Raw genomic sequence first — 25,000 nt, 5'->3', positions numbered from 1 at the left:
CTGAACCATGTTAATACCTGATGACCCAACTTCCCCTGATACAGGGTCTCTGTTATCGCTGCTTTAGCCTGAATAGAGCTAGGGGAAACACTGCCCCCCCCCAGCCTTGACACAGATTTCTGTGATATGGGTGAGGATGAGCTCTTTTGGAGCTCCACCTCTGCTTGAACCCGTCTTCTCCCACAGACGTGGAGGACAGGGCGTCCTCTCTCCTGTATGACAGTGACGTGCGCCCTAGTCTGGGTTAAGTAGCGAGAGATGTCCTTGTGCACATATGTATGGGCACCCTCTTATCCTCACGTCTCACCCTTCTGTTCCTCACGTCCCACATCTCCCCCCTTCTCTCCCCCGGCTGCCGCGCTGCAGACTGGAACGCTGACGTCAGCCGGAGGCCCGGGACAGGCCGGAGCATGTTGGGATGAGTCGGGCTCGCTGCACACAGACACCCCACCTCTCTCCCTGTCTCTCTGTCGCTAGAGGAACACAGATGTGTAGAGGAACTCCACTGTCTCTGTCTGTAAGATGAGCTGCCAGCGGGCAGTGGTAAGACACTGACTGACAGACAGACCGGCCATTTGAGTGGCTGATCTCTGATAGAGTTCCTCGCGGTTTCCTGTGGGGTGTTGGCTCTCGTCCTCTGTCCCTCTAGGTATTAATATGAAAGCCTGGTGTACATGAACCTGCACTTATTGTCACTGTTTTGCAAAATCTCTGGTTTCCTTCATAATCATTGATCTTGAACCACCTGAAAGGTGAAAGCAGACCCATCCAACCTTTGACCTTCCAGTCCCCATACAGACCATCAGTTTCCCATCGCAGCAAGCTGCGTCCTCATAAGATACACAACCTGTTTCTGTCATGCCGTCTCTCCCTCTCCTTGTTTCGCCACCCGCCAGGCCCCGTGACAAACTTCTCACCATTCACATCTCTAAACGTGGTAATTAATATCTCCCCGGCCCATTCTGCCCGGCGATAGGCTGGGCTCGGCCTGGGTTGAGCTCGACATCTATTAGACCTAATGAGCGGAGTGTAGAGCCTTTGCAATCAGACTGAGGGACATCCTCAGACAACAGGCTTTAAATCAGAGCTGCGCTGCAGAGCGAGCGGCTGTACTGTCTGGTAGATCTATTTCTATCTGCATTCTGTAATGGGAGCCGGCAGAGGGAGGGAGCAGGGAGGCCCCCCAGGGGTGGTAAACACATTGTTTATCTGAGGAGAGAAGAGAAGGGTGAGGTAGAGGAGTAGTGGTTGTTTATATGGAAGGGAGTCTGTTTGGTGTAACGAATAAGCCGAGTCACTACTGAATAATCTATGACTCACGTGGCGGGGAGCTTTCCCCCGTGGAAGCTGAAATACAGAAGAGAGGACAGGGGAAAAACAGTGAAAGGTCTCAGCCATCTCCCTCTACATCTCCATCTACTTCTCAGGATTTTCTCTCTGTTCATTTGAGGTACTGTTGCACGTGCTGTATTACACAAGGAGCCGTGAGCTGTTATGAATGTTTATTACAGGTTATATAATGCATTGATAGAATGAAGTATAAAGGATTTAATATCATCCATTATAAACAGGTAGCTGATAAAGGGTGTTACCAAAATGGATTTGCGTCAGAAATAATTCCTCTTGTTATAAATGAGTGGAATTCCTGGGTGAGACGGTCGGATTTTACACAAGACAGGGTTGAGAGGCTTTCAAAGCCGTTTAGATGAAGGAGGAAAAAACCTTGTTTTCCTGCCAGCCGTTTTGATGCAGGTAGGGTATGGTGTAAGAGCCGCTTTTGGAGGGCTTTCTTTACTGCAAGCCAAGTGTGTCTGCGCCAGAGTGCACGTTGGCCCTTGTTTAGGTGAGAGGAAGTGGGATATCGCCGTAAACTTGATGCAAGCGTTGACGTCACCGCGAGCCGGGGGAGATGAGCAGATATCAACGTTTATCTTGCAAAAGTGGCTCCCGTGAGAGACGTCACAGTCAGGTTGTTGTTGGAATGGAATCGGAGCTTGTGCACCGTGGTTTAAAACACCTGGAGAGTGGTGCCTATAGCAGCTTGCATGCTTATAGTTGTGTGCAGCCTACCTGTTGCCCGGCTGGACTGAATTCTGCTGTAGACCTTCCCCCACGTCCTTCCACTGTCCCAGAAATCAATGCTCTGTAATGTACAACACAACTGTGAAGTTTCTCTTCCGCTTCCGCCCGCTAGCAACGCCAACGTCAGAGCTAACAACACGAAGGGGGTGTGTGATGACGGGGAGTCTCCTAGCAACCATAAAGAGCCCTTATAGCCTTAATTAGTTCACTTGAGGCCATAGACATATATTTCACAGAACCGTGATCTGAAGAATAGAGAGTAGTGTGTGTGTGTGTGACGCCAGAGAATGTCCAACACTGTGGGTCTATTTCTAGAGGGAACTAGTTCTCTGTACTCAGGGTAGAGGGGGGATGCAGTGTCAACAGAGGAAGACACAGAGAATAGTTTTTTTCCTCCGTCCACTCTTCTATCTATCTCCTGTGTATCTGCCGTCGGTTCCAGGAAATGGAGGAGCAGCAGAATAAACAGACCGCAGGCCTACGACTGCCCTGTGATGTCACCAGCACAGAGAGAGAGAGGAGGGCACAGACTGGTAAAAAGAGGGAGAGGGGAGGAACACAGACTGGTAAAAAGAGGGAGAGGGGAGGGACACAGAGACTGGTAAAAAAGGGAGAGGGGAGGGACACAGAGACTGGTAAAAAGAGGGAGAGGGGAGGGACACAGAGACTGGTAAAAAGAGGGAGAGGGGAGGGACACAGAGACTGGTAAAAAGAGGGAGAGGGGAGGGACACAGAGACTGGTAAAAAGAGGGAGAGGGGAGGGACACAGAGACTGGTAAAAAGAGGGAGAGGGGAGGGACACAGAGACTGGTAAAAAGAGGGAGAGGGGAGGGACACAGATGGGTAAAGTCAGGGGAGGGACACAAAGAGAGGTAAAAATAGGGAAGCGGTAGAGAGGAGGGACACAGAGAGAGGTAGCTAGCGAGGGAGCAGGAGTGTTGAGAAAGCAGAAAAGAGAACTCAGAGGAAAGGAGAGGAGGACAGAGACTGACATAAACATAAAGAGTAGCACCACTACAGCTAAATAGATCCTTACGCACAGCAGAGACGAGCTGAAGAGGAAACGATAGGAGGAGGGGAAGAGTGTTTATCGCCATGATCAGTACAGCACTGATGGGTATGTCAATTATATATGTTCTATTACACATTGCTTCTCTGAAAGTAGTTCCTGTCTTTCTCTCTTTCTGTCTTTCTCTCTTTCTGTCTTTCTCTCTTTCTGTCTCTCTCTTTCTGTCTCTCTCTCTTACTGTCTCTGTCTCTTTCTGTCTCCTCTCTCCTCTTTCTTTCTCTCTCCTTCTCTCCTCTCTCTCTTTTAAACTCTTCCTCTGTGTTACGTTCTCTTTCTCTCTGCTTGTTGGTTAGTGTTGTGTCCACTGAGTGGTATAGTCAGTGAGATGATCACAGACAGGCAGCACCAGTCAGTGGCTGCAGCATGTGTTTCAGAGCTAGGACGTTATGGTTGTGTGTGTTTGTATCGAGTGAGTATGTTTGTGTGTGTCTGTCTGTGCACGGGACAGAAGCGCCAGTGGTTGGTCTTGGAATGTTGTGCTTGACTGTGTGTGGGAGGGGCAGGGTCCTTAGGGAGGAGGGCGAAGAATTAGGGGAGAGACAGAGAATATACATATTGGTTTGTGCAGCATCACTAAGTACGTTTACATCAACACTTATAATTCAATATTAAACTGATTAGAAGGCTGAGTATGGGATTAGTCATGTAAACGCCTTATTCTGCTTATCTTCATAGGCGTACGGTCAAAATCGAAGTAAGCATACGGCGATTAAAACTTCTGGTTTTCTGAGCGATCTTTCAAATTGTTAGGACATGTAAGCACCTTAATTGGCGTTTCAGCGGTGTATTTGATATGTCCCACCTGGCACCAGCAGCACAGGGGAAGTGAGTTAGGGAAAAACTGACAGTATGCATCTTCAGAATAGTTTTCACATACGAACTGTATATGTCCCATCTCAAATGCTTCCCAAAAAGAACATGATCACTGTGGTAAAAGGTTTGTTTTGATTGGGGATTTTTCTGCGTATAGCCAAGTCCCATCAGGTAGTCTGATTTCAGATGTGTCCATGTAAACAGGATTATTATGGAAATTGTTCTTCTTGCAAAGCATGTCAACGTGATCTGACTATTCACTATTATTGTGTGTATGTAACCGTACTCATTGATCTGATAAACCCAGTGACTGTGTCTGCCTTGAGTGTGTGTATGAGTCTTTCGGCCTGTGTGTGTGACTGTGTGTGTGTGTGACTGTGTGTGTGTGTGACTGTGTGTGTGTGTGTGACTGTGTGTGACTGTGTGGGTGTGACTGTGTGTGTGTGACTGTGTGTGTGTGACTGTGTGTGTGACTGTGTGTGTGTGTGAGACTGTGTGGGTGTTAGCCTAACACGATTAAGACAACGTTCCAAGCAAACAAATATCTGGCTGTCTGGCACGCTGTTGGAGAAACTTGTAGATAAATAATCGTCCAATCGCGACTATTTATTCAGATTTAATGGGGAGGAAGCCGTGCGATTGGAGGTCTTCCTGTAGCAGTGCGTTCTGGGGGTGGTTGGCCAGGGCCGAGGTCTCCACCACCACGCTACAGTTCAATGCAGTCTTTGTGAGAGGAGTGCTAGACTTGATGTTTGACTTATCAGGGCCAGATGGACAGTACTGTGAAGGGGCTCTCTGTGCTGATAAGGATGGTGTGTGTGTGTGTGTGTGTGTGTGTGTGTGTGTGTGTGTGTGTGTGTGTGTGCACCGAATGGGATGGCTGTTTTTATTTTATTATCTACTTGGGTCCCATCATTTAGTCTTTTCATTATTCAATATGCATGGACTAACATTCTCTCTCTCTCTGTCCCCCCCACCTTTTTCCTCTCTCTAGTGGACATTAACTCTGCCCTGCCCCTGCGTCTGCCCCCGGCTGCCATCCCCATGGACCTACGCATTGACCAGCACCATCACCAGCAGCAGCTGTCCATGTCCCCTTCTGCAGCCCAGGCCAGAGAGCAGCAGCTGTCCATGTCTCCTTCTGCAGCCCAGGCCAGAGAGCAGCAGCTGTCCATGTCTCCTTCTGCAGCCCAGGCCAGAGAGCAGCAGCTGTCCATGTCTCCTTCTGCAGCCCAGGCGTCTGCAGCCCAGGCCAGAGAGCAGCAGCTGCAGCAGGAGCTCCTGTCCCTGAAACAGAAACAACAGATCCAGAGACAGCAGCTCATCGCTGAGTTCCAGAGGCAACATGAGCAGCTCAACCGGCAGCATGAAGCCCAGCTACAGGAACACGTTAAGGTGTGTGGGGGGGGGGGGGGGAGGAGGGAGGGGGGGGGGAGGGAGAGGGAGGGAGGCTCCGCTCCAGAAGCATGTCAAGAAAGACGGTAATTTCCCTCTCATACATGTCTAAACTAGATCTCTCTCAGTGCAGCAGAAGCCTCTCATACATGTCTAAACTAGATCTCTCTCAGTGCAGCAGAAGCCTCTCATACATGTCTAAACTAGATCTCTCAGTGCAGCAGAACCCTCTCATACATGTCCAAACTAGATCTCTCAGTGCAGCAGAAGCCTCTCATACATGTCTAAACTAGATCTCTCTCAGTGCAGCAGAAGCCTCTCATACATGTCTAAACTAGATCTCTCTCAGTGCAGCAGAAGCCTCTCATACATGTCTAAACTAGATCTCTCAGTGCAGCAGAAGCCTCTCATACATGTCTAAACTAGATCTCTCAGTGCAGCAGAAGCCTCTCATACATGTCTAAACTAGATCTCTCTCAGTGCAGCAGAAGCCTCTCATACATGTCTAAACTAGATCTCTCAGTGCAGCAGAAGCCTCTCATACATGTCTAAACTAGATCTCTCAGTGCAGCAGAACCCTCTCATACATGTCTAAACTAGATCTCTCAGTGCAGCAGAAGCCTCTCATACATGTCTAAACTAGATCTCTCTCAGTGCAGCAGAAGCCTTTCAGCCCTTTGATATTAGCCCTGCTCTTAGGTCAGTGTTTGGGGCTGTAAGTGACCTAGAGTCTGTAGATTGAAGGGCTGAGGGCTGACCCCAGTACAGTGCTAACAGCACAAGGACTCCTTTGGCCTGTGGTGGGGCTGGAAGACCACTCAGGTAGCAGAGAGTGACGCAAAGCCAAGGCAGGGAGGCCCAGGCTCAATCAGCCCCATTCAGAGCCTGTACACACACACACACACCGAGACCTGCAGCTCACACACCGAGAACTGCAGCACACACCTCTGCCTATCACCAATCACCAAGACAGGTCAAGGAGTGGAAAAGAAAGTAGGAGTCAGACACTGGTGGATTGGAAAGAGCAAGACATGGAATCTTCTTGTTTTCCCTGTATACCTCTATGGAACTCTTTAGGTTAAGGTGTCTTTAGGTTAAGGTGCCTTTAGGTTAATCTGTCTTTAGGTTAAGGTGCCTTTAGGTTAAGGTGTCTTTAGGTTAAGGTGTCTTTAGGTTAAGGTGTCTTTAGGTTAAGGTGTCTTTAGGTTAAGGTGTCTTTAGGTTAAGGTGTCTTTAGGTTAAGGTGTCTTTAGGTTAAGGTGTCTTTAGGTTAAGGTGTCTTTAGGTTAAGGTGTCTTTAGGTTAAGGTGTCTTTAGGTTAAGGCGCCTTTAGGTTAAGGTGCCTTTAGGTTAAGGTGTCTTTAGGTTAAGGTGCCTTTAGGTTAAGGTGCCTTTAGGTTAAGGCGCCTTTAGGTTAAGGCGCCTTTAGGTTAAGGCGCCTTTAGGTTAAGGCGCCTTTAGGTTAAGGCGTCTTTAGGTTAAGGCGCCTTTAGGTTAAGGCGCCTTTAGGTTAAGGTGTCTTTAGGTTAAGGTGTCTTTAGGTTAAGGTGTCTTTAGGTTAAGGTGCCTTTAGGTTAAGGTGCCTTTAGGTTAAGGCGCCTTTAGGTTAAGGCGCCTTTAGGTTAAGGCGCCTTTAGGTTAAGGCGCCTTTAGGTTAAGGCGCCTTTAGGTTAAGGCGCCTTTAGGTTAAGGCGCCTTTAGGTTAAGGTGTCTTTAGGTTAAGGCGTCTTTAGGTTAATCTGTCTTTAGGTTAAGGTGTCTTTAGGTTAATCTGTCTTTAGGTTAATCTGTCTTTAGGTTAATCTGTCTTTAGGTTAAGGTGTCTTTAGGTTAAGGCGTCTTTAGGTTAAGGCGTCTTTAGGTTAAGGCGCCTTTAGGTTAAGGTGTCTTTAGGTTAAGGTGTCTTTAGGTTAATCTGTCTTTAGGTTAATCTGTCTTTAGGTTAAGGTGCCTTTAGGTTAAGGCGTCTTTAGGTTAAGGCGTCTTTAGGTTAAGGCGTCTTTAGGTTAAGGTGTCTCCCCTTAAATGCACCAAAGGCTGGATTCCAAACTTAAAGCACTCCCTTCCATCGGCCCTTGAGTATTGAAAGAGGGAAAGTTTGGGACCTATCCAAAAGCATACCGTGCCTGCCTGCTGCCCTTCTCTCACGCACCTCCTCACCTCCCATATGAATGTATCCATCAGCAGGACTCTTATTCCAGTCACTTTCCCTTGACGGTAAACACGGCTGCATGTCCTCGCTAGCAGGCGCTTATTTAAATCAACTAAACCATCCAAGGCAATAACAAACATCCCCGTCAAATTACGTCCAATCAAATTAATCAAATATTGGAGTTGGGCACTCTACTAAGGAGAGAGCATGGGGTCGCGTGTGTGTGTGTGTGTGTGTGTGTGTGTGTGTGGGTGTGTGGGTGTGTGGGTGTGTGTGTGGGTGTGTGTGTGTGTGTGTGTGTGTGGGGATCTAATGGTTCAGTTTGGTCGTGATGTAGAGGGTCCATGGTAAGTACAGAGAGGAAAGGTTATTCACGTATTGACTGGAGTGGTCTGGTTCCTGTAAACACGCCGTGAACATTTGCAGGACAGTGATTGGGCCGAGGCTGAATAGATGTGTTGTGATGGCGTGAGGTGACCAAGCTAGCATGTTCTCTTGGCTGAACGTGTCAGGAATGGGGGATAGCTGCGAGAGACAAGACCTGCAGGGGGTGAGGAGAGAGGGAGAAATCAGCATTGGCTTCTGGCCCCAGAACCAACAGCAGTGTTAACATTATAGTACTGTTGCTGTAACATTGTAGTAAAATAATGTTACCGCAGGAGCTCCTGGCCCAGGATGTTGTAGTAACGTTGTAGTAACGTTGTTCCCTCATGCAGCAGCAGCTCCTGGCCCAGGATGTTATATTAACGTTGTTCCCGTCCATGCGGCACCAGCAGGAGCTCCTGGCCCAGGATGTTATATTAACGTTGTAGTAACGTTGTTCCCTCATGCAGCAGCTCCTGGCCAAGGATGTTATATTAACGTTGTAGTAACGTTGTGTTCCCCTCCATGCAGAAGCTCCTGGCCCAGGATGTTATATTAACGTTGTAGTAACGTTGTGTTCCTCTCCATGCAGCACCAGCAGGAGCTCCTGGCCCAGGATGTTATATTAATGTTGTAGTAACGTTGTGTTCCCCTCCATGCAGGAGCTCCTGGCCCAAGATGTTATATTAACGTTGTAGTAACGTTCTGTTCCCCTCCATGCAGCACCAGCAGGAGCTCCTGGCCCTGAAACATCAGCAGGAGCTGTTGGAGCACCAGAGGAAGATGGAGAACCACCGTCTGGAGCAGGAACTGGAGAAACACCAGCGAGAACAGAAACTACAGCTGCTGAAGAACAAGGAGAGAGGACAGGAGAGTAAGCAGCTTGAACAATACATTATAATATTACTAGTACAACTACAATGGGCCGACTATGTACAAAAAGTGCTGTAATTTCTAAACGGTTCACCTGATGTGGACGAAAATACCCTGAAATTAAAGCTGACTGTCTGCACTTTAACCTCTATTGTCATTGGCTGATTTCAAATCCAAACTTTTGAAGGATAGAGCCCAAAGAAGAAACAAAGCTTCACTGTCGAAGTAATTACGGAGGACAGTGTATATCTCTCTCTCTCTCAACCAACCTCCATGCCGGTCATCCCTCTGTCCTAGAGTGGATGGGCTTGTCTGGTGTTGCCATGCTGCCTGCTCTGTCAGTGGAGAGGTGTTGAGACAGACAGCAGGCTACAGGTAGAGGGCTGGCCTCGTCACCACAAGGCCACTGGCTCATTAATCATCTAGTGGTCTGGATGGGCTAAACACACACACAGGGTCACCAGACAGGAAGGATGGAAACGGCAGCTGCCCTGATAAAACCCTCATTAGTCTAGAGCTGAGGGTTCTCTCTCTCTCTCTCTCTCTCTCTCTCTCTCTCTCTCTCTCTCTCTCTCTGATTCTGTTAGTCTAGATCCTCATCGTCTCTCTCTGCACAATCACCAGTTATAATGATAAGGAGGAAAATACCCTGAAATTAAAGATGACAGTCTGCACTTTAACCTCATAGTCATTGTTTGATTTCAAATCCAAACTTTGAGTATAGAGCCAAAATAAGAGAAAATGCTTCACTGCCCCAATGATTCCAGATGGCAGTGTGTTGCACAGCTTTGGGAACTGGAAACGTGACCGTTTGAATGGCCCATCATATCAATGGGAGTCTGTGATAGATAGAACTCCTAGTAAACTCTGCCTGAAATGGCGTCAGAGCTCACACCTACCTTCAGCGACGCCCTTTAACCTCTCCCTCACTCTGCTAGCATCTCGCTCAAGGCTACCCTTTCCTTCTTGATCTATGTGAAGGGCCTTAAGGCCAGGAGTTGGGTGTGAGTGATCTGTCCCATCTGCAGTGCTGGAGGCTGGAGTGTCTTCTTACCCTGGTACCATGTACCCCCTCTCAGGTGCAGTGGCCAGTACGGAGGTGAAGATGCGACTGCAGGAGTTTGTGCTGAACAAGAAGAAGGCTCTGGCCCAGAGGAGTCTCAACCACGGGGGGTTGCCCAACGACCCCCGCTACTGGTACGGGTGAGTACTGTCTCACACACACACACACACACACACACACACACTCCTGTCCCGTCAGCTGTGTGGGGATGAGATCACACACACACGAAGGACACAGCAGACTATTTGGTCCTGTTGAGAGGAGCTCTCCCTCCTCAGCCTTGAGTGTTTATTATCGAGCCGTGGAACCCACGTCCAGCTGTGGTCTGTGTGCTCAGTGTTAGGTGATGTGTGAACCCACGTCCAGCTGTGGTCTGTGTGCTCAGTGTTAGGTGCTGTGTGAACCCACGTCCAGCTGTGGTCTGTGTGCTCAGTGTTAGGTGATGTGTGAACCCACGTCCAGCTGTGGTCTGTGTGCGTAGTGTTAGGTGCTGTGTGAACCCTCGTCCAGCTGTGGTCTGTGTGCGTAGTGTTAGGTGCTGTGTGAACCCACGTCCAGCTGTGGTCTGTGTGCTCAGTGTTAGGTGCTGTGTGAACCCACGTCCAGCTGTGGTCTGTGTGCTCAGTGTTAGTTGATGTGTGAACCCACGTCCAGCTGTGGTCTGTGTGCTCAGTGTTAGTTGATGTGTGAACCCACGTCCAGCTGTGGTCTGTGTGCTCAGTGTTAGGTGCTGTGTGAACCCACGTCCAGCTGTGGTCTGTGTGCTCAGTGTTAGGTGATGTGTGAACCCACGTCCAGCTGTGGTCTGTGTGCTCAGTGTTAGGTGCTGTGTGAACCCACGTCCAGCTGTGGTCTGTGTGCTCAGTGTTAGGTGCTGTGTGAAACCTCGTCCAGCTGTGGTCTGTGTGCTCAGTGTTAGGTGCTGTGTGAACCCACGTCCAGCTGTGGTCTGTGTGCTCAGTGTTAGTTGATGTGTGAACCCACGTCCAGCTGTGGTCTGTGTGCTCAGTGTTAGGTGCTGTGTGAACCCACGTCCAGCTGTGGTCGGTGTGCTCAGTGTTAGGTGCTGTGTGAACCCACGTCCAGCTGTGGTCTGTGTGCTCAGTGTTAGGTGCTGTGTGAACCCACGTCCAGCTGTGGTCTGTGTGCGTAGTGTTAGGTGCTGTGTGAACCCACGTCCAGCTGTGGTCTGTGTGCTCAGTGTTAGGTGCTGTGTGAACCCACGTCCAGCTGTGGTCTGTGTGCTCAGTGTTAGGTGCTGTGTGAACCCACGTCCAGCTGTGGTCTGTGTGCGTAGTGTTAGGTGCTGTGTGAACCCACGTCCAGCTGTGGTCTGTGTGCTCAGTGTTAGTTGATGTGTGAACCCACGTCCAGCTGTGGTCTGTGTGCTCAGTGTTAGGTGCTGTGTGAACCCACGTCCAGCTGTGGTCTGTGTGCTCAGTGTTAGGTGCTGTGTGAACCCACGTCCAGCTGTGGTCTGTGTGCTCAGTGTTAGTTGATGTGTGAACCCACGTCCAGCTGTGGTCTGTGTGCTCAGTGTTAGGTGCTGTGTGAACCCACGTCCAGCTGTGGTCGGTGTGCTCAGTGTTAGGTGCTGTGTGAACCCACGTCCAGCTGTGGTCTGTGTGCTCAGTGTTAGGTGCTGTGTGAACCCACGTCCAGCTGTGGTCTGTGTGCGTAGTGTTAGGTGCTGTGTGAACCCACGTCCAGCTGTGGTCTGTGTGCTCAGTGTTAGGTGCTGTGTGAACCCACGTCCAGCTGTGGTCTGTGTGCTCAGTGTTAGGTGCTGTGTGAACCCACGTCCAGCTGTGGTCTGTGTGCTCAGTGTTAGGTGCTGTGTGAACCCACGTCCAGCTGTGGTCTGTGTGCTCAGTGTTAGGTGCTGTGTGAACCCACGTCCAGCTGTGGTCTGTGTGCTCAGTGTTAGGTGCTGTGTGAACCCACGTCCAGCTGTGGTCTGTGTGCTCAGTGTTAGGTGCTGTGTGAACCCACGTCCAGCTGTGGTCTGTGTGCTCAGTGTTAGGTGCTGTGTGAACCCACGTCCAGCTGTGGTCTGTGTGCTCAGTGTTAGGTGCTGTGTGAACCCACGTCCAGCTGTGGTCTGTGTGCTCAGTGTTAGGTGCTGTGTGAACCCACGTCCAGCTGTGGTCTGTGTGCTCAGTGTTAGGTGCTGTGTGAACCCACGTCCAGCTGTGGTCTGTGTGCTCAGTGTTAGGTGCTGTGTGAAACCTCGTCCAGCTGTGGTCTGTGTGCTCAGTGTTAGGTGCTGTGTGAACCCACGTCCAGCTGTGGTCTGTGTGCTCAGTGTTAGGTGCTGTGTGAACCCACGTCCAGCTGTGGTCTGTGTGCTGTGTTAGGTGCTGTGTGAACCCACGTCCAGCTGTGGTCTGTGTGCTCAGTGTTAGGTGCTGTGTGAACCCACGTCCAGCTGTGGTCTGTGTGCTCAGTGTTAGGTGCTGTGTGAACCCACGTCCAGCTGTGGTCTGTGTGCTCAGTGTTAGGTGCTGTGTGCGCGATCATGTTTTAGAACGAGTTTATAAAAGTCGTTAGTAGAAACTGTGTGATCACTGTTTTGCAATTGTCTTAGTAAAATCATCCAGCACTCAGCACACACATACAGTAAACCACTTCTCCACTACTACCATAATGACCCAGTGGAGTATTGATTCAGTATTATCAGGACTCTCTCCCTCCCTCTCTCTCAATGTAAAGAGTCTCTCAGCACTTTAAAGCTGCCAGTCGTTCAGACCTGAAGAGAGGTAGAGAGGGGAGGTATATGCACCACAGAGTGTGTTCACTAGACCAGAACATGGGTTTGGGCCTGGGCCAGCACAGTTTACCTTACCGCCTGAGATCAGTCCTGCTCTGTAGCACTAGCTAACCTCTGTTCTGCCCATCTTCCAGCCCAGGCTGACTGGAAACCAATCTCCTCAGGCTGTACCTCAGGCTGTACCTCAGGCTGCCCGACCCACTACTGAGGCACAGTTTTAGACTATTGAGACACACCCTATCCTGTAATCCTGTGTGAGGAGTGAGGTCGTGGCTTTAGACTATTGACCCCCCCCCCCCACCACCGCAGTGTTGTGTAATGAGGTAGCCTAGTGGTTAGAGCGTTGGACTAGTAACCGGGAGGTTCCAAGATCGAATCCCAGAGCTGACGAGGTAAAAATTTGACGTTCTGCCCCTGAACAAGGCAGTTAACCCACTGTTCCTAGGCTGTCATTGTAAATAATAATTTGTTCTTAACTAGTTAAATAAAGGTTAAAAAAAAATGTTTAAATGAAGGATCTGATGGTTTCTCTCTCTCTCTGTGTGTGTGTGTGTGTGTGTGTGTGTGTGTGTGTGTGTGTGTGTGTGTGTGTGTGTGTGTGTGTGTGTGTGTTGCTGCAGGAAAACTCAGCACACTTCCCTGGACCAGAGCTCTCCTCCTCAGACTGGTATGGGTACCTACAACCACCCTGTCCTGGGCATCTACAACGCTAGAGACGACTTCCCCCTCCGCAAGACAGGTACTAAACACACACACACCTTGCTCTGCTAGAGGATTGCCCTGTAGGCTCTCTGTGGGCTCACACCTTGCTCTGCTAGAGGACTGTCCTGTAGGCTCTCTGTGGGCTCACACCTTGCTCTGCTAGAGGACTGTCCTGTAGGCTCTCTGTGGGCTCACACCTTGCTCTGCCAGAGGACTGTCCAGTAGGCTCTCTGTGGGCTCACACCTTGCTCTGCTAGAGGACTGTCCTGTAGGCTCTCTGTGGGCTCACACCTTGCTCTGCTAGAGGACTGTCCAGTAGGCTCTCTGTGGGCTCACACCTTGCTCTGCTAGAGGACTGTCCAGTAGGCTCTCTGTGGGCTCACACCTTGCTCTGCTAGAGGACTGTCCTGTAGGCTCTCTGTGGGCTCACACCTTGCTCTGCTAGAGGACTGTCCAGTAGGCTCTCTGTGGGCTCACACCTTGCTCTGCTAGAGGACTGTCCAGTAGGCTCTCTGTGGGCTCACACCTTGCTCTGCTAGAGGACTGTCCTGTAGGCTCTCTGTGGGCTCACACCTTGCTCTGCTAGAGGACTGTCCAGTAGGCTCTCTGTGGGCTCACACCTTGCTCTGCTAGAGGACTGTCCTGTAGGCTCTCTGTGGGCTCACACCTTGCTCTGCTAGAGGACTGTCCAGTAGGCTCTCTGTGGGCTCACACCTTGCTCTGCTAGATGACTGTCCTGTAGGCTCTCTGTGGGCTCACACCTTGCTCTGCTAGATGACTGTCCTGTAGGCTCTCTGCGGGCTCACACCTTGCTCTGCTAGAGGACTGTCCAGTATGCTCTCTGTGGGCTCACACCTTGCTCTGCTAGAGGACTGTCCTGTAGGCTCTCTGTGGGCTCACACCTTGCTCTGCTAGAGGACTGTCCAGTAGGCTCTCTGTGGGCTCACACCTTGCTCTGCTAGAGGACTGCCCTGTAGGCTCTCTGTGGGCTCACACCTTGCTCTGCTAGAGGACTGTCCTGTAGGCTCTCTGCGGGCTCACACCTTGCTCTGCTAGAGGACTGTCCAGTAGGCTCTCTGCGGGTTCACACCTTGCTCTGCTAGAGGACTGTCCTGTAGGCTCTCTGTGGGCTCACACCTTGCTCTGCTAGAGGACTGTCCAGTAGGCTCTCTGTGGGCTCACACCTTGCTCTGCTAGAGGACTTCCTGTAGGCTCTCTGTGGGCTCACACCTTGCTCTGCTAGAGGACTGTCCAGTAGGCTCTCTGTGGGCTCACACCTTGCTCTGCTAGAGGACTGTCCTGTAGGCTCTCTGTGGGCTCACACCTTGCTCTGCTAGATGACTGTCCAGTAGGCTTTCTGCGGGCTCACACCTTGCTCTGCTAGAAGACTGTCCAGTAAGCTCTCTGTGGGTTCACACCTTGCTCTGCTAGAGGACTGTCCTATAGGCTTTCTGTGGGCTCACACCTTGCTCTGCTAGAAGACTGTCCAGTAGGCTCTCTGTGGGCTCACACCTTGCTCTGCTAGAGGACTGTCCTCTGGCTTTCTGTGGGCTCACACCTTGCTCTGCTAGAAGACTGTCCAGTAGGCTCTCTGCGGGCTCACACCTTGCTCTGCAAGAGGACTGTCCTATAGGCTCTCTGCGGGCTCACACCTTGCTCTGCTTGAAGACTGTCCAGTAGGCTCTCTGCGGGCTCACACCTTGCTCTGCTAGAGGACTGTCCAGTAGGCTCTCTGCGGGCTCACACCTTGCTCTGCTAGAGGACTGTCCAGTAGGCTCTCTGCGGGCTCACACCTTGCTCTGCTAGAGGACTGTCCAGTAGGCTCTCTCTGGGCTCACACCTTGCTCTGCTAGAGGACTGTCCAGTAGGCTCTCTGTGGGCTCACACCTTGCTCTGCTAGAGGACTGTCCAGTAGGCTCTCTGTGGGCTCACACCTTGCTCTGCTAGAGGACTGTCCAGTAGGCTATCTGTGGGTTCACACCTTGCTCTGCTAGAGGACTGTCCAGTAGGCTCTCTGTGGGCTCACACCTTGCTCTGCTAGAGGACTGTCCAGTAGACTCTCTGTGGGCTCACACCTTGCTCTGCTAGAGGACTGCCCTGTAGGCTCTCTGTGGGCTCACACCTTGCTCTGCTAGAGGACTGTCCAGTAGGCTCTCTGTGGGCTCACACCTTGCTCTGCTAGAAGACTGTCCAGTAGACTGTCTGTGGGCTCACACCTCCCCTCATTTAGATAGTATTAGAGCCTCCCACCATTAATCAAACCCAAATTAGGCTGTCAGGGGTTCTGCTGCCCCCTCAGTGGAATCCCCAGGGCTCTGAGAGGTACTGTAAAGCTGTGAGGGGGGTTATGAGGTTCACTTCAGCAAAGCAGCACTGAGAAGATATACGTTATTTGAGTTCTAGATGAACTGCTGATATTAATATTGACTATCTTCACCACCTAAAACGTTCCAGACATCCATTGCTATTCTGGCATGTCCTACTGTACCGACGGGGGGGATTGAAAGGTACTGTAATATGTGATGGACCTTTTATCACCCTGCCAATGTTTTCTAAATCATACATCATGACAAATCCCAGAGTGAACAAAAAAAACCTTTCTATAGTTTAGAGAGGTGTACTCTACTGACAGTAGACGAAGTGGAAACTAAAATGGTGCGGCCGTGCCGGGCTGTGAAGCGGTGGTCTTCCAGTATAATTATTCACTTAGCGGGCTGGGCCTGTATGAACAGAGCACGGCCATGTTGACTCTAGCCCCAAGGCTGACTCAAACTGCAGATACACCGCAGTTGACACTGGCCACTGAGACCACATTCCACCCAGACTGAGAGAGACGAGACGGGAGGAGAGGGTGCCGGGGGAGTAGAACAGGGGGAGTGTGGGGAAACAGGAAGGTGGAAGAAGAGAAAAGCCTCAAGGCTGCACATAGACCACAGTTCACACTGGCCACATTCCACAGGAGGAGAAAGATTTTAGAAAAGAGAAGGTTGGAGAATATGAGGGAGGAGGAGAGTTTAGAAAAGAGAAGGTTGGAGAATAGGAGAGATGAGGGAGGGAGGAGGAGAGTTTAGAAAAGAGAAGGTTGGAGAATAGGATAGATGAGGGAGGGAGGGAGGGAGGGAGGGAGGGAGGGAGGAGAGTTTAGGAAATTACTTTTACCTTTACCTGCAGTTCTTTAACAGTGGTGGGCATGAAGGAAAATTAGACAAGGAGCGGAAGCCTCTTAAGAACATTGAGGCCTACATGCTGTGTTAGCTACATACATGCTGTGTTAGCTACATACATGCTGTGTTAGCTACATACATGCTGTGTTAGCTACATACATGCTGTGTTAGCTACATACATGCTGTGTTAGCTACATACATGCTGTGTTAGCTACATACATGCTGTGTTAGCTACATACATGCTGTGTTAGCTACATACATGCTGTGTTAGCTACATACATGCTGTGTTAGCTACATACATGCTGTGTTAGCTACATACATGCTGTGTTAGCTACATACATGCTGTGTTAGCTACATACATGCTGTGTTAGCTACATACATGCTGTGTTAGCTACATACATGCTGTGTTAGCTACATACATGCTGTGTTAGCTACATACATGCTGTGTTAGCTACATACATGCTGTGTTAGCTACATACATGCTGTGTTAGCTACATACATGCTGTGTTAGCTACATACATGCTGTGTTAGCTACATACATGCTGTGTTAGCTACATACATGCTGTGTTAGCTACATGCTAGCAATTTCGCCATTAGAGACTTTGGATTAACAAACCATTTACTCTAGCTAGTATACCTCAAACTGAACCAACTTTTTACAGAACATGCCTTTGTCAATAACATGGAGGTTCGTGAAGCGATGCAGGGAGATCTTGTCAGTTTTGTGGGGTTTACTTATGTTAATTCTAGGTTAGGCACCGTTCAAAGAGCTTCTTATTTCATTGCTTCTACATAAATGTGGGGGCTGATAATGTGCTTTTGATTCAGCGTTGTTGCGTTTATTTTTTATTTTTCATTGTAAATATTGTTTGGTTGAATTCATCTAAATGTCCATACTAGCTACGCAATTTTTGTGTGTGTGATTTAGACGCCGGTAATCTCCCCACACCCCTCCCCCAAAGATTTGACATGCATAACACTTAGTCTCCCGCTGTCTGGCTTTCCCTCCCCATTTATAGGGGTTTGTAGACAGGCTGACAGGCTTTATATCACAATGTGGTTCCATCTTTCATCAATGGGACACTCACTGTTAACCTCTCTAGGGTATGTGGGACGAAATCGCCCCACCTACTCAACAGCCAGTGGAATCCCGTAGCGCGATATTCAAATACCTTAGAAATGCTATTACTTCAATTTCTCAAACATATGACTATTTTACACCATTTTAAAGACAAGACTCTCGTTAATCTAACCACACTGTCCGATTTCAAAAAGGCTTTACAACGAAAGCAAAACATTAGATTATGTCAGCAGAGTACCCAGCCAGAAATAATCAGACACCCATTTTTCAAGCTAGCATATAATGTCACAAAAAACAAAACCACAGCTAAATGCAGCACTAACCTTTGATGATCTTCATCAAATGACACTCCTAGGACATTATGTTATACAATACATGCATGTTTTGTTCAATCAAGTTCATATTTATATCAAAAACCAGCTTTTTACATTAGCATGTGACGTTCAGAACTAGCATTCCCACCGAACACTTCCGGTGAGTTTACTAAATTACTCACAAAAAACACAATTATTTTAAGAATTATAGATACAGAACTCCTTTATGCAATCGCGGTGTCCGATTTTAAAATAGCTTTTTGGTGAAAGCACATTTTGCAATATTCTGAGTAGATAGCCCGGCCATCATGGCTAGCTATTTTGACACCCACCAAGTTTGGTACTCACCAAACTCAGATTTACTATAAGAAAAATTGGATTACCTTTGCTGTTCTTCGTCAGAATGCACTCCCAGGACTTCTACTTCAATAACAAATGTTGGTTTGGTTCCAAATAATCCATAGTTATATCCAAATAGCGGCGTTTTGTTCGTGCGTTCAAGACACTATCCGACTATCCGAAGGGTAAAGAAGGGTGACGCGCCCGGCGCGTTTCGTGACAAAAAAATTCAAAATATTCCATTACCGTACTTCGAAGCATGTCAAACGCTGTTTAAAATCAATTTTTATGCGATTTTTCTCGTAAAAAAGCGATAATATTCCGACCGGAAAACCCTGTTTTCGTTCAAAGACGAAAAAATAAAACCATGGAGTCGTCTCGTGCACGCGCCCCCAGTCTCATTGTTCTCAGATCAACCACTATCCAAATGCGCTACTGTTTTTCAGCCATGGCCTGCAAAGTCATCATTCAACGTTCTGGCGCCTTCTGAGAGCCTATGGGAGCGTTAGAAAATGTCACGTTACAGCAGAGATCCCCTGTTTTGGATAGAGATGATCAAGAAGGCCAAGAAATAGTCAGAGAGGGCGCTTCCTGTTTGGAATCTTCTCAGGTTTTGGCCTGCCAAATGAGTTCTGTTATACTCACAGACACCATTCAAACAGTTTTAGAAACTTTGGAGTGTTTTCTATCCAAAGCTAATAATCATATGCATATTCTAGTTTCTGGGCAGGAGTAATAATCAGATTAAATCGGGTACGTTTTTTATCTGGCCGTGAAAATACTGCCCCCTATCCATAACAAGTTAAGATTGATTGTTTTTTATAAGATAAGTTTAATGCTAGCTAGCACCTTACACAAGGGCAGCAAGAGGCCAAGGTAACAGGTAGTCAGCCTGCCACGCAGGCTCCTCATGGAGTGCAATGTAAGGCAGGTGGTTAGAGCGTTGGACTAGGAACCGGAAGGTTGCAAAAACGAATCCCCGAGCTGACAAGGTAAAAGTCTGTCGTTCTGCACCTGAACAAGGCAGTTAACCCACCGTTCCTAGGCCGTCATTGAAAATAAGAATGTGTTCTTAACTAACTTGCCTAGTTAAATAAATAAATCGACAAATTGGTCTGCAAAAATACCGATTACCGATTGTTATGAAAACTTGAAATCGGCCCTAATTAATTGGCCATTCCGATTAATCGGTCGACCTCTAGAATCAATCCATGTTCCTCTTTTGTCTCTTCTCAGATGGGAGACCATTACATTTGACCAAACGTGTGTCATGCCATCCATTCAGTAGTGCCTTACATGATTATATTTGACCCCCCCAGACTTTCCCCCGTAGTGGCGCAGTCCGCGGCCACCTTTGAATTATGAAACTAGCGCCTGCATCATTAGTCTGTCACTTGTTAAACGGAGAGAAACAAACGTGTGAATAAAAACAAGGATGGAGGGAGCAGTGGCGAGAGAGAGAGGGCTCTTGTTGTTCCACTCCTGCTTTGTGTCCTTTGTTTTTCCAAAAGGCCTGAAATAGCGCCCTGGCTGGATAATTAGTCCTGGACTTCTATTGGTTAGCAGTGTCCCTACAGAGAGCCCTGATTGTCCATGCCGTGTAAACAGAACATTAGCATCATTGCAGAACGTGGTAGTCATGACATTGCGTTCCCTCTCTCCGTCCTTGTCTTTCTAAATTCTCTCCATTTGAATGCACACTGACAAAGCCTGCTGTAATTGGCAACGTCGCTCCCAGAAATCAGTTCATTCCCCTCTACACTCTCATTTCCTTGTTGACGTGGCTAGCGCAGCTTTTCCCAACGCTCAACGCTCTGTACATTGTAATGGGGAGGAAACGTACCTCATCCACCTCCATGATGGTGTACAGCAGCACAGGTTGTGTAACTTAGTCGTTGGTTAGATAAAATGGACCCTGTTTGATCGACAGGTTTAACCTCGAGAACGGTTTGCCTCATCAAAACGGGTTTCTGTTTACTGCAGTTTGAGTTGCAGGGATAAGGTATGACAGAGCCATCTCAGAACCATAGACCTCCCTTGAGTCTTAGCCTCTGTTACAAGCCTGGGTTGTGTTGGTCATAGTCAGATAACCATATCTGTTCTCTCTCTCTCTATCTTTCGCTCTCTCTCGCTCTCTCTCGCTCTCTCTCGCTCTCTCTCGCTCTCTCTCGCTCTCTCTCGCTCTCTCTCGCTCTCTCTCGCTCTCTCTCGCTCTCTCTTTCTGTGTGTGTCTGTCTTGTAGCCTCTGAGCCCAACCTGAAGCTACGTTCTCGTCTGAAGCAGAAGGTGAGCGAGCGACGGAGCAGCCCCCTACTGAGGCGTAAAGACAGCCCGATCACAACCGCCAAGAAACGCTCACTGGATATGGCAGGTAGGACACACCCCCAACGCTGTGGAGAGGAACGGCCAGGAGGTTCAGACCTCGCACCCAACAGAGCTGTGTAGTACATTTAACATGGAAGAGATGACTGACTGGTTTATATTAGGTTGATGTTGTACTGTAGCTGTAGACTTGGTGTGTAACAGTCATGATGGAGTTACGATATGAATACATTCTGTAGATTCAGCGTGTAACAGCGCTCCTGGATCCGGCCCCAGCTCTCCTAACAGCATCAACAACATCCCCAATGAGAACGGCGTCACTGTGGCAGTCTCCAACAGCATTGATGTGTCCCTGGCTCAGCGGCTGTGTGGTGGTGAACTCAGCCAGCTGTCTCTGTACACGTCCCCCTCCCTCCCCAACATCACCCTAGGTCTGCCCGCCACGGCCACCTCTGCTTCCAATGTAAGACTCTGTTGAGATATTGTTTCTCATCTTCTCTTCTCTCTCTCTCTCTCTCTGTATCTCTCACTCTATCTATATATCTATATATCTATATGTATATATGTATATATATATATGTGTCTCCCTGTGTGTGCTGGTCAGTCTTTTTCTGTAGTCACACAGGATTTACGGTATGTTGCCTGTGAAAAAAGGCCAATGCTTATGACGCCCTTTCAAACAGTCCCAATTTAACCACATTCTTGCCTTTTTATGTATCCCGTGCGCATGCCGGCACCATTGACGAATGGGGGTAGGGAGTGGGAGTAGGGGGTGGGAGTGGGAATGGGAGTAGGGAGTGGGAATGAGAGTAGGGAGTGGGAATGGGAGTAGGGAGTAGGGTGTGGGAGTAGGAGGTGGGAGTGGGAGGTGGGAGTGGGAGGTGGGAGTGGGAGGTGGGAGTGGGAGTAGGAGGTGGGAGTAGGGAATGGGAGTAGGGAGTAGGGTGTGGGAGTAGGGTGTGGGAGTGGGAGGTGGGAGTGGGAGGTGGGAGTGGGAGGTGGGAGTGGGAGGTGGGAGTGGGAGGTGGGAGTGGGAGGGTGGGAGTGGGAGGTGGGAGTAGGAGGTGGGAGTGGGAGGTGGGAGGTGGGAGGTGGGAGGTGGGAGTGGGAGGTGGGAGTGGGAGGTGGGAGTAGGAGGTGGGAGTGGGAGGTGGGAGGTGGGAGGTGGGAGTAGGAGGTGGGAGTGGGAGGTGGGAGTGGGAGGTGGGAGTGGGAGGTGGGAGTGGGAGGTGGGAGTAGGGGGTGGGAGTAGGAGGTAGGAGGAGGAGTAGGGTGTGCCGATGTGGGTGGGTGTGTATTGTAATAAATCCAGTGAATATACACCACAAAGAAATCCATGATTCATTTTTTGTTTTGGCAGGTCCTTCGAAACATACAACTAATAAAATGTATTTTCAGAAGAATAGAATAGCCTATTTTGAGTTGAATTATGTTACTGGTATGGACAACCTATAGGCAACATGGCTGTGCAATGCAAATAAAATCAATAGTTTATTTTGTTCATTAAGCAGACTTAATGAACACTTACATTCCCCTGCATTAAGCACACTTACATTCCCCTGCATTGATCACGGACAACACACATGTATTTTATAGTAAGAACATAATGCAATATAACCAAATAATAAAATATCAATAATATTTTTCACACACTACTCCAGTGTCCCGGGAACGTGTGGAACCTCGGTCATATAACAAAGTTCTATTTGAAAAGAAACACTGGCCAAATAGTTTTATGTGCTTTACAAACTGCTCTTTCTGCTCATGTAAAGAAATACAAAACACCTGTAGGATGATTTGACAAGGTAACTTTTTTTGTTCCACGTTTGGTCTTTATTTTCCTGCCCTCACTCTGCTTTGTTAGATATCACGCACATTGGTAGCTTGCTAGCAAACGTCCTCGCCAACTGCTTCTTTAATAGTAGCAGCAGACAGTTATCGAAATAGAACTGGAATCGTAGCAGAACACGTTCAACATAATAAATGTCCTACTGCAGTCATTTTACCATCACCAGAAAATGTGATTACACCATCGTGTGCTTTCTCTCCTTTCAAACTGCCCATCAGTTATTTTTTCTGAAGACCGATGGCCTACAAGTTAAAAATGCATGTTAACCCATAATTTATTATTAAACATCAGGACCTTTAAATATGTATCTGTCAAAGTCAAGGAAAAAAATGAAATGTCAGTGTGTGTGTTCTCCCAGGCTAAATGTCAGTGTGTGTGTTCTCCCAGGCTAAATGTCACTGTGTGTGTTCTCCCAGGCTAAATGTCACTGTGTGTGTTCTCCCAGGCTAAATGTCACTGTGTGTGTTCTCCCAGGCTAAATGTCACTGTGTGTGTTCTCCCAGGCTAAATGTCAGTGTGTGTGTTCTCCCAGGCTAAATGTCAGTGTGTGTGTTCTCCCAGGCTAAATGTCAGTGTGTGTGTTCTCCCAGGCTAAATGTCAGTGTGTGTGTTCTCCCAGGCTAAATGTCAGTGTGTGTGTTCTCCCAGGCTAAATGTCAGTGTGTGTGTTCTCCCAGGCTAAATGGCGGTGTGTGTTCTCCCAGGCTAAATGGCGGTGTGTGTTCTCCCAGGCTAAATGTCAGTGTGTGTGTTCTCCCAGGCTAAATGTCAGTGTGTGTGTTCTCCCAGGCTAAATGTCAGTGTGTGTGTTCTCCCAGGCTAAATGTCAGTGTGTGTGTTCTCCCAGGCTAAATGTCAGTGTGTGTGTTCTCCCAGGCTAAATGGCAGTGTGTGTGTTCTCCCAGGCTAAATGTCAGTGTGTGTGTTCTCCCAGGCTAAATGTCAGTGTGTGTGTGTTCTCCCAGGCTAAATGTCAGTGTGTGTGTTCTCCCAGGCTAAATGTCAGTGTGTGTGTTCTCCCAGGCTAAATGTCAGTGTGTGTGTTCTCCCAGGCTAAATGTCAGTGTGTGTGTTCTCCCAGGCTAAATGTCAGTGTGTGTGTTCTCCCAGGCTAAATGTCAGTGTGTGTGTTCTCCCAGGCTAAATGTCAGTGTGTGTGTTCTCCCAGGATAAATGGCGGTGTGTGTTCTCCCAGGCTAAATGGCGGTGTGTGTTCTCCCAGGCTAAATGTCAGTGTGTGTTCTCCCAGGCTAAATGTCAGTGTGTGTGTTCTCCCAGGCTAAATGGCGGTGGGTGGGTGTGTGTTCTCCCAGGCTAAATGGCGGTGGGTGGGTGTGTGTTCTCCCAGGCTAAATGTCAGTGTGTGTTCTCCCAGGCTAAATGGCGGTGGGTGGGTGTTCTCCCAGGCTAAATGGCGGTGGGTGGGTGTGTGTTCTCCCAGGCTAAATGGCGGTGGGTGGGTGTGTGTTCTCCCAGGCTAAATGGCGGTGGGTGGGTGTTCTCCCAGGCTAAATGGCGGTGGGTGGGTGGGTGTTCTCCCAGGCTAAATGGCGGTGGGTGGGTGGGTGTTCTCCCAGGCTAAATGGCGGTGGGTGGGTGGGTGTTCTCCCAGGCTAAATGGCGGTGGGTGGGGGGTGTTCTCCCAGGCTAAATGGCGGTGGGTGGGTGTGTTTCTCCCAGGCTAAATGGCGGTGGGTGGGTGTGTGTTCTCCCAGGCTAAATGGCGGTGGGTGGGTGTGTGTTCTCCCAGGCTAAATGGCGGTGGGTGGGTGTGTTTCTCCCAGGCTAAATGGCGGTGGGTGGGTGTTGTTCTCCCAGGCTAAATGGCCGGTGGGTGGGTGGGTGTTCTCCCAAGGCCTAAATGGCGGGTGGGTGGCTGGTGATTCTCCCAGGCTTAAATGGCGGTGGGTGGGTGGTGTGTTTCTCCCAGGCTAACTGGCGCTCAGGTCTGTGGGTATGGTTGTGTTCTCCCATGCTAAATGGCGGTCGGGTGGTGTGTGGTGTTCTCCCAGGCTAAATGGCAGTGTCCGTGGGGGTGTTCCAAGGAGCTAATGGGGGTGGGTGTGTGTTCTCCCAGGCTAAATGGCGGTGGGTGGGTGTTCTCCCAGGCTAAAATGGCGGTGGGTGGGTGGGTGTTCTCCCAGGCTAAATGGCGGTGGGTGGGTGGGTGTTCTCCCAGGCTAAATGGCGGTGGGTGGGTGTTCTCCCAGGCTAAATGGCGGTGGGTGTGTGTTCTCCCAGGCTAAATGACGGTGGGTGGGTGTGTGTTTCTCCCAGGCTAAATGCCAAATCATTTCTGTGACAATAGAAGGACGGCTCAACAACAGAATTACATTTTTTTATGGAGGAAATATAAATGCATTACAAGCATTTCTGTGAAGCTTTGTGATCGACGAGGACAAGTTTGATGTCAGACAACAATATAATGCTTAAATGTGTGCCAAAGCCGGTAAAATGAAAGGCAAGGTTTTATACTGAGGGGGTGGCGGGACTTTTAAACATAATACCACTATCATTACTAGGTCGGTTGGCAGAAATCGAAGTACAGGCTTTCTTACCTGCAACACCTTTCACAGATAAAGAAAAGTTGCCCTACTTTCATCTTCGTATGAACGGGATATTTCTATCTAATCTTTCCTCTCCCTCTTT

The 25,000-nt window shown here is 49.0% G+C and overlaps 1 protein-coding gene across 1 annotated transcript in view; it reads left to right on the top strand.

The window, feature by feature from the left end:
* Positions 1–25,000, top strand: part of LOC115179802 (histone deacetylase 4) — a gene marked incomplete in the record, with an annotated part of 72,781 nt that overhangs the window by 33,354 nt on the left and 14,427 nt on the right. Inside the window, 6 exon segments of the mRNA XM_029741593.1 lie at positions 4,959–5,359; positions 8,598–8,748; positions 9,827–9,950; positions 13,201–13,319; positions 20,423–20,551; positions 20,742–20,931. Of these exon segments, the coding sequence (XP_029597453.1) occupies positions 4,959–5,359; positions 8,598–8,748; positions 9,827–9,950; positions 13,201–13,319; positions 20,423–20,551; positions 20,742–20,931 (1,114 nt within the window).

This window comes from Salmo trutta, chromosome 39 (assembly GCF_901001165.1).
Source record: "Salmo trutta chromosome 39, fSalTru1.1, whole genome shotgun sequence".
Lineage (NCBI taxonomy): Eukaryota > Metazoa > Chordata > Actinopteri > Salmoniformes > Salmonidae > Salmo > Salmo trutta.
This window is presented reverse-complemented; position numbering and strand designations above follow the sequence as displayed.